Source organism: Vicia villosa, linkage group LG3, assembly GCF_029867415.1.
Source record: "Vicia villosa cultivar HV-30 ecotype Madison, WI linkage group LG3, Vvil1.0, whole genome shotgun sequence".
Classification (NCBI taxonomy): Eukaryota; Viridiplantae; Streptophyta; class Magnoliopsida; order Fabales; family Fabaceae; genus Vicia; species Vicia villosa.
Genome location: NC_081182.1, coordinates 47,646,242 through 47,656,094, shown reverse-complemented (window position 1 = coordinate 47,656,094; position 9,853 = coordinate 47,646,242). Strand labels below are relative to the sequence as shown.

The 9,853-nt window shown below is 33.3% G+C and overlaps 1 protein-coding gene across 2 annotated transcripts; it reads right to left on the bottom strand.

Moving 5' to 3' along the window:
* LOC131661305 (uncharacterized) lies at window positions 1-5,371 on the bottom strand. Of its 2 annotated transcripts, none has more exons than XM_058930803.1 (8): window positions 5,042-5,371; window positions 4,883-4,938; window positions 4,645-4,762; window positions 4,012-4,160; window positions 2,331-2,438; window positions 2,098-2,217; window positions 1,319-1,492; window positions 1-463 (listed from the first exon to the last, which is right to left on the bottom strand). In XM_058930803.1, the coding sequence occupies exons 1-8, from the start codon at window positions 5,151-5,153 to the stop codon at window positions 347-349; spliced, it is 954 nt and encodes a 317-aa protein (XP_058786786.1). In that variant the 5' UTR covers window positions 5,154-5,371; the 3' UTR covers window positions 1-346. The 2 variants fall into 2 exon arrangements, with proteins under 2 accessions (XP_058786786.1, XP_058786787.1); XM_058930804.1 differs by having other exon boundaries at window positions 4,883-4,935; window positions 5,042-5,370.
* Window positions 5,372-9,853: the final 4,482 nt, after the last annotated feature.

The window sequence follows — 9,853 nt, the reverse complement described above, 5'->3', positions numbered from 1 at the left end:
ATAAAATTATTAAAAGGTTGATATTCAAATGCTTGCATATCTTATGCTACAATAAATAAAACCAACTAAACCATATTTGCTTCCCCTTCTCCTAGAATTGGTTAAATTCATGGAGTTTAACAGACCATGTGCATTTGCTGAAAAATGAGATACACCTTTGGAAACCATAACCAACCTAACCATTTGAGCACTTAAATTCCACCATCTGAATCCTAAGTTCTAATCTTGAATACCATAACAATTACAACTTGCTTTTTTTACTAGAGTATGATTTTATGAGAAACCTCATGCAAAATATTCGCATTCCGAGTAAATGAAGTACAGAAATAGTTACTGCCTCAACCATTTATTGGGGTTTGGATTTAGTGGAGATTGGAGTGTGCATTCGCTCGACAATTCTGTTCACAGCATCTTTCGACATCACCAAAGTGTCGTGCAACAAAATACTGTAGACATTTAAGCCCTACAAAACACATGTTAAATAAAATGTACATGAGCAAAGACAGTTTATGCATTTTCAAGTTTGTGCTAATGAAATTTGCTAAATAATAATAAAAATAGTTCAACTATAGTCTTCATAAGATCGTCTGCTTTAGAATCTTGTAGCAAGCATCAAAAGATTGTGTTACTTTACTATTCGGTAAAAAATACTGCCAGAAATTCCATTCAAATTTGATGCACGACGCAGGTGAATGTTGAGATGAAAAAAAGGGAGAAAATAGCATTATAGAACTGTGGGAAATAATTGGAGTCACAAGTTACACTATCAAACTCAGAATGAAGATCTGATTAGATGATTATAACATCAACGATGCTTTAAGGCAGTGAAGTTGAATACTGAAGTGCCGATAGGAGCCGAAAAAATAAGCATAGATATGATAAAAATACTGTAGTGAGTGATATAAAATATTATGAATGAAAATATTTGGAAGAAAATTGAAGTAACAGCCTTTGAGCAGAAGATGAGGAAACTTTCCTAAATAATTTGGTAGTGTGAGAAGAAAAATGGAGGCTCTAGTGAGAAAAATGGATCAGCTGGAACATAGTTTGATTATAAAAACGACTATGAGAAATCATTTAAAAGACCTTGTTCTAAATGGTTTTACTAATAAACTGGTTTCTTGATAGAGCTCAATGATATTGATTGATTGTTTATACCAACTAATATAAGACTTACAGTTATTGTTGGAAATGTATTGACTCTTGGAAACACACTATAAACTCTAAAAGATACTTTACTAGTAGACTTATAATTATCACTTCCATGAGGACTCGGGAGAAATATTATATAGGCAACATGGGTAAAACAAATACTTACAATGGATGGAAGTAAATTAACATAATGCAGATTTTGTGTAGCTAACTTTAGCTTTTCATTTATGGGGCCACCATCTACGATCAGAAGTTTCTTGGTGTCCTCCAGTTGATTGAAATAATTCAAAAAGTTCTTGGTTTTATGTGTGGGAACCTCCAGATCCTCAAGCACAATAAGCTGTATAAATTAATTCACCAGAGATCAGTGTACACAAGACAAACACAAACTCTTATTTAACATATAATGCAAGAATAATACATAAAAAAGAATTGGAAAAAGTATAAATAGTCACTCTTGTATATATTACTTTGTTTAATTTAATGCAAGTTGATTCTTAGAATTTGGGTTAACCTAACTCAACCTTACAAAATCAACTTGTCAGGTGATGACTACCCCTATTTATACACAAATGTTCGCGTCATATCACATCCAAAGTGGAACTCTTAACATTGATCATTCTAAACTATTTGTAAACTACAATAACATTTGCAAAGCCCGGGTAAATTCACACAACATATTAGTATTAGCTAAGAATTCCCTACAAGAAATAAGAGTATTGTGTATCTTGCTAGTTTGGCTGGTAAACTATTAACCAAAATATTAAACAATATATTAAAACATTTTAAAAATTAATGTTTATATAGTGAAAAATCGACATATAGTATATAAGCAAGAATGTACACACATAAAGCAGACATAATAGTTTAGAGATGTTGTTTCTATTTAATTTAAATATTTTAGAAAGAAGGCGAGGTAGGGGACGGGGATAGAGGAAGACTTGCCTTTCCTTCTGCAGCACGATTTGACAGAGCAATCTTCAGCCCCAGTCGCCGAACCTTCTTATTGAGTTTGAAAGCATGACTCCGGGGCTTAGGACCATGCATTATGGCACCACCCCTGAACTGTTGTCATTCATTCAATATATTAATTTACACCATAGAATGGGATGAGGAATATACTGTGAAAAAATGATGAATAAAGATAGGCTGGATTTCATTTAAAGAATGTACTGTACCTGAGGCCCGCGCAATGATCCGTGCCTTGCTCGACCAGTTCCCTTTTGGTTCCAAGGCTTTCTCCCAGTCCCACTGACCTCACTGATAGTTTTTGTTGAGTGAGTTCCCTGTTGCCAAAATCAATGAGCAAACAAATAACTTTCCGATGGAAAATTTTCAAAGGTAACTATTTAGATCCATACAACAACAACCAAGCCTTATTCCACTAAGTGGAGTCGGCTACATGGATCAAACAACCCCATAATCTTCTATTAGATAACATATTTCTATCCAACTCGTTAACCTCGAATTCTTTCTTGATAGTTTCTCTTATAGTTTTCCTATGTCTTAGTCTCTAGTGATTTGACTACCCTCCATTGTTCTACTCTTGTTACAAAATCTACAAGTCTTCTCTCTACATAACCAAACCACCTAAGTCCAGTTTCCACCATCTTTTCTACAATGGGTGCTACCTTAACTCCCTCTCTAATGTTGGCATTTCTAATATCTAGTCTTACCACGCAACATTCTTATCTTTGTTACACTTAATTTATTACCGTGTTGGATCTTTATTGTCCAATACTTTGTCCCATACAACATCATCAGTTCTTACAACTGTCCGATTAAAAACTCCCTTCAGCTTGAGCGGTACTTTCGTACATATAACGTCTGAAGCTCTCCTTCATTTCAACCCCACAGTTTGAATTTAACGGTTTACATCTCCTATTTCTCCATAATTAGTACTATAGCCCCACGATATTTAAACCTTGTAACTTGTGGTATGATATGATCTCCAAATTTCACCTCTAAGCTAGAAATTTCTTGCCTTTTGCAAAATTTGCATTTCATATACTCTGTCTTGCTTGTATTTAGGTGGAAACCATATGCTCCCAAGGCTTGTCTCCAAATCTTCAACCTCCCATTTAAAAGATAAATTATATAGCCAATGCCATTCTATGTTTACCATGCCTTTTACTAAATGATATGATTGATAGGATATATAAAGGGAAAGGAAGTGGATAATGACTCAAGTGAGGTAGAGTGGAAAATTGACTACGTATGCAGTATGTTGTTGTAATAAGTAATAACATCCTTGATATGTGGCAGCAAGGGAGAGAAGAGTGAGGAATGTGCAAATTACTTTAAAAACAATGCCAAAAGCGTAGGACAGAAAAGACGCAGGGCAAGTAGAATTGTGTAGAGACTAGAGAGGCATTGGCCCATTGGGTGTGGTTGGAGTCTCTCAATCATGTTATTTTTTATAAATACTTGTTCGTGTTGTTCAAGTATTTCAGAACTCTATTCTAATGTAAGGACCAATTCTTCTATTAGTCTATAAGTCCCTATCATATGTAAAGTACAAGAAAACATTAATATTATTAAGATTAACACACTAAATGATAAAACATCAACTGGAACACTTCATCGTCAGACATGACAAACCACAGTTATTTATTGTCCTAAGTCTGAATGTTGGTCAGCTATCCACCCACCCCCTCCACTCCCACACGCAAGAAATCATCAGAGCAATTCAAAATGCTAACTAAAAGTGAAAAATGACTGAGTATTTCCACCCCTCAACAATTGAATATACCCGAATTTTGTTAGGCCTATATGGATTAGTATAGCCTGAGATTTATAGCATTTCCTCTGGATTACATGTCCCTGTCCAATGGTTCAAAAACATTATGCAACCAATACCTGTTGACGTTTAGCACGCTGCCACAAAACAACACGATGAACAATATCTTTCCGAATAGGCAAATCAAAAACGTCTCCAGCTAAAACCATATAGCCCTTGTCTTCATTACGAAAGTTGGTAACTGGAATTAAAAGGTCTTGACAAATCCCTACAGCATAACAAACTACATTAATAATATACTTTAATATCGAAACAGCAATCAATTCATAATATCATCAAGACTAAATGAGTTGGTATGATAGATGGTAGGTAGTGAAAAAAGCAGGGAGCATTTTCAAAGATGTACTCAAAATTTTGATTTGTATTTATGGCCGCTTTGTTCTCCATTCTTGAAAAGGACAAATGCATTATCTTAAAAACAGGTTAGAGCACCACTACATTCAGCAAGAGCTAGAGAAAGCACTTCCTCACAGACACAGGATACTAAAAAGTTCCGAGATGAAAAATCCAATAGTTATATTAATATAATGTGGTGGAAGACCTAAAGTTAAACCCGGGCCACAAATTCCTTATATTTCAGAGCAGAAACATATAACTAAGAATCGTAAGATATTAAGATCTGAGGTACAGGAAACAATGCATGAATCATATCAAAATTTAGGTATAAAAATAGTTCTAACTAGCCTTCGTACCTACATCGCGCTCAGATTTTGCAAGAGGCTTTTTGGACAATAAGTCAGATGGAAATGCATCTCCATCCTGTCCGGGAGCGAAACTAGAAGTACAAAACCTTTGCATCATTGATCCGGTCTACATTTATAAACAGCATACCACTTTATTATTAGACAATAATAAACTAATAATCACTATACAACCATCTTAAGACAGAACCACAATGCAAAAAATGGTCGAATATATCTGGCATTGTACCAATAGACGTTGTGCAGAAATCACTCTTTCTCCAGATAACCTGCTGCATATACCTGCTAAAGGAAAAAGTACTCAGATTCGTAAAAGCTTAAAAATTGTTCCAAAAAGGGGATTTAAGGCGGAATACAATGTTAGGGTTATGAAAAAAAAAAGTGTTACCATTGGGTTTATGTAAAGAATCAAACCCAGCATTAGGTGAATCAAAACAGCGTCGTAGTGAATGCAGTGAGCCATAAGAACGTAGTAGCCTTTTTGAAATCAAAGCAGACATGATTGAGGAAACAACCTACAAGTTCAATTGGAGAGTGACTGAATTGATATCTAGGTAGCTAATCGAGGTTAATGGCGGTGGTGCGGAGGGGAGCGCCTGCTACAATGAAGATTTTTTGAAAAAATTTGGAAGAAAAGTAGAATCACAATATGAAGGGGGTGAACCAGCGGAGTGCTGCTCAGTGGAGTGAATTACAGTGGCCGCTGCATATTTTGCTAGGTTAACCAAAAATTCTACCAAAAAGTTATTTGAATAAAAAATATTAAAAATGTATTTATTTATTTGACAATATTTATTTTTGGATAAATTTTGGAAATCTCTAATCTAATGGGTTGGGTGTTCTCACGCACCATGCGCATTTTCAAAAATATTTTCTGTTTTCGTAGATGTATTTACAGAACAATTCAACGTTAAATTAAAAAAAATGTGCGGAGATACACCTTCAGAAGCAAGAGGCATAAATGAAATTTCTCCAGGTGCCCAAGAGTATTATAGAGTGGATTGAGATATTTTCTAAATTTTAGGTTTGAATTGTTTGTTAATTCCTGTAAAAAGCTTAATTTTTTTTATTCCAACAAGTGTTGAATCCATGTTTCTTGCATCTTGTCGCAGCGAGTAAATTGATATTAAGTTATTGATTAACTTAACTAAAAAAAGTAAGAGTCGTCACCAATCTTCATTGTTTCCAAAGAAATGGGAAAAAAGTGAATAAAACTCACAAGAGTTTTTAAAACAAAACTAATAAAACAAAGAAAATAGTACGGGGTTGGTTATGTCAGGGGAATGTATTAACACTCCTCATATCTATGGTAACCTTTTTGAAAATTTTTGTTATGAAATAATAGAATTGTGTGTAAAATATTGATGGGATGAGGAAAATAATATTTTTTTATGATTTTTATTTATGTTCGACAAGACGTCGCATCTTGTGCCTACATACCCGTTGTGTGCAATAGGGAGGTCGAGCATTTGTAGTTCTCCTAAAAAAACACGATAGTTTGTTTTGATTGATTTTAAATGAAAAGATATTTTGTCATCTTAAAGGAGAAAACTCAACTAATCAACCATAAACATGAGAACAAATGGATATTTGCATCACAATGAACCATAGGAAATTATAGGTATCAGATGAACATTCCAAGTCAAAGGATTTGTCCTAAGCCCAAAAGTCAAATTCCTTAAGCAATGGATAGTAACCATAGTCCAAGTCCATTATTAAGTCTTTTAGGATTTTTCCTTTATTAATGTCTTAAGACAAAAGATAAAATGTCCAAATAGACAAAAGAAAAATAAAGCATAAACATAAACAAATAGTACGAAATGTAATGGTAAAAGTAAATTGCATAAAGTAAAGACAAAAATTAATTGCAAGAATTAAAGACAAAAATTAAAGTGCATTAAAGTAAAGTTAGTATAACAATATGGTTGATTGTTAGTAAGATGATTAAACAACCGTTTCGGAATAATTTAGCGCTATGTTAAGCAATCGTAGATGTACTTATATATAAGTAGCATCTATGAGGCCGATCAATTAAATTTATGTACCATATTTGTTAGAGAGATGATATAGACCATTCTCCTAAAATAAATAGCACAAGTCAAAACAAAGTGATCAAGACAAAATTAGGTAGATGAGATCATTACATCAATCAGGTCCTTCTTAGTACCTTAGGACAAACTTATCATCAACCCAAAGTACTTCACATGATCCTTTGATCAAGTGGAAAGTAGATTTGAATTGATGAAAGTTCATCAAGTATTAATCAAAACCTAATTGGACAAGATGAATACATTAACATTCAATTGATCAAAAAGAAAAAGAAATAGAATGAGAATAAGATGGAGAAATGAGATAAGATCAAGCAATAGATTACAAACCAAATTGGATCATAACTAGGTCAAACTTCACCAAAATTAATCATCCATTTTAGTAGATTTGATCTTTTAGACCTATCAACACCTAAGTTCCATTGATGTTGATGAAGTTCATGACCAAATGAGTCACAAACCAAGGCAATAAACAATTAAACAAGTCACAACATCATAAAATGCAATTAAACAATTAAAAAAAACATGATAACTATTTTTTAATGACTTTTTAGCGATAAATGCAAAAGAGGTATCTAAATATTAAACAAAAATAAAATAAGATCACCATAAGTCAGAGACTATCACTAGATCATATACAATTTTTTCAAAATTTTTTAATGCATAAAAATATTTTTAAACTATTTAAAATGCATTCAAGAAAAGAGAAAATAGATGAAAAATAGAAAATATTAAAAATAAAATCTCAAAAATTTAAGTTAGATGAAGAAAAATAAAAGAGAATTTTATAAATTATTTTGGAATCTTTTGGAGTTAAAATGATTTTTATGAATTTTTAATGATGAAATGAATTAAAATAAAACAGAAAAAGAAAATAAATTGAAAAAAACTAGGAGTGCAGGATCTGACTCATTAATTGACATGGCATGATCTAATGGCCAAGAAGTTCATGCTCATGGTGGAATTTATGAAATAAAAAACACTTAAACACATTTAAATCCAACCATTCAAAACATAACACCTCAGCAAACTCAGACCACCAGGTTTGAAACTCCAGTCGTCTTCTTCGTTTGGCCTTCATCGGAGTTTATGAGTTTGGTAACATGAGAGGCTGAGACTTATATCATTGTGTTCGTCTCTTCATCGTCATCTCAACCAATACCTATACAAATTTATTCAAACTGAGCTAAGCTAATTTTGAAAAATACGAAAGAATTTCATAAAACTCAAAATGAAATTAAATGATGAACATCAAAGATAAATGAAAGCAGAGTTAGGGGAAACATTCAGTATATCAATGTCTACATTGTGGTATCGAGTTTGCAGCAGATGAAGTTCTCTAACTACTTGAACGAAATGATGATCAAAAGAGCAAATTAGAGCAGTTGGTTGGAATAATTCAGAGCACCTTAAAGCTTGATTTTTGTTGTGTTAGCTTCAAAGAAGAACGATGAAGCAATTGGAAATGAGAAATTGAGTGGAGAAGGTCTAGAAATATGAAAACAAAGTCTCATAAATTGGTCATCAAGTGTGAATCGGGACAGAGGTTTTGGGGGCTCTCCAAGCTTGGCAATAAAGTTGGGATCATCCTCTATTTATAGGGAAGCAAATGAAATATTCAAGCGCGTGTAATGATGTTGAATTGATCCAATTCGTGTGAAATTCTCAAGTAAGCACATCGTGACTCGATGAGCATCAAAACGCAGCTAATTTCATGGATTATAGGTCGTTTTGCTTGAGTGAACTTCACTAATCATGTTTAAGTGAAAAATGTGTGGTAATTGAGCTTGATAAGTGAGTTTACTTGATACAAAATTTTGAAGAAATGAGAAAGTTCCAATTTCAGGTGACTAACTTCTAGCTCGCATGACAACTTGTACAAGAGGCTTTATGATCTCATTCTTTTTGCAAATTTCTCACATCATCACAAAGAGTACAATGTGACAAGAAAGGTTGTATTTGGATGCTTATGGAAAAATTATAACCAGTTGAAAATGGCACAAAAATCTATCTTGACACTTAGAAATATTTACAAGTGCTTCAAAAATGACCTATAATGTTTTCAAATCTTTCATAATCTTCCAAGCCTTTGACCCTTGAAGGGAACTTGCATAGGACATCCTAAAGAGTCCGTAGCAAAAAGAACCACTTCAAAATATTGAAACTTGAATGAGTTATAATCCTTGAAAGTTGAGCTAAATCCACATGAATCCACAAAATGACCTATAATGTTTCTCCATCTTTGATGATTTTCCGCGCATAATTAGCTATTGACTTGTGAAGAGAAGTTGTTGAGGATGTCAAAGAGAGTTATTTGTAAAAACAAACACTAAAAAATGTTGAACCATGAGTAAGTTGTGATGTTTTTAACTTAGGCTTGAAAATATTGACTTTTAGGTCAAACTCCCTTGATCAAACTTGAATCTTTTGAACTTTTCTTGCAACCCAAGACATTATGATGCGTATATGAACTCTTTATAATGTATTCTTGATTGAGCTTTGATTAAATGTGGCTAAAACTTGAGGTTGCTTGATGATGAAGGCATGAAAATAAACACACGAACCTTTGGCTTTCTTGAGGAACAAACAATCAAATCTTTGGGGAGTTCTTGACCACTTGAGATTGAATGATGCTTCAAGATGATATGACCTAAGATTATAGGTCAATTCTTGGTGCATAAGCTTTGAGAATCAATGTTGACCATACTTTTGACTTTGGTCAGTTAAAAACCCTAGCTGAGGGGACTTGCTTGGTCTACTTGGTTCACACTTGTCATTGCAAAAATAAACAAAGGAAGCAATGGATATTTTTGTATTTTGATTAGTAGTTAGTATAACATTAAGGCATATAAAGGTAAAATGTACAATATACACAATAGGGTAATTAGTGATCCCTACATAGGTGAGCTCAAAAATGAAAGACTGCTATAATGTAACCAAGCATGTGATCTTGATGTAATGCATAGATGCAAATGAGGTGAGATCTTAGGGGTGAAAATTAGAATATGACACATTCACATAATACTCCCTATCCACTAGGCCAAACTTATCTTTTGTTTATAATATTGCAACAATAATTATATTACCATGGTAATCAAAACCGGACTGATCGATTCAACAGATTAGACCGAAAACCAGACCTCTAACCGAAC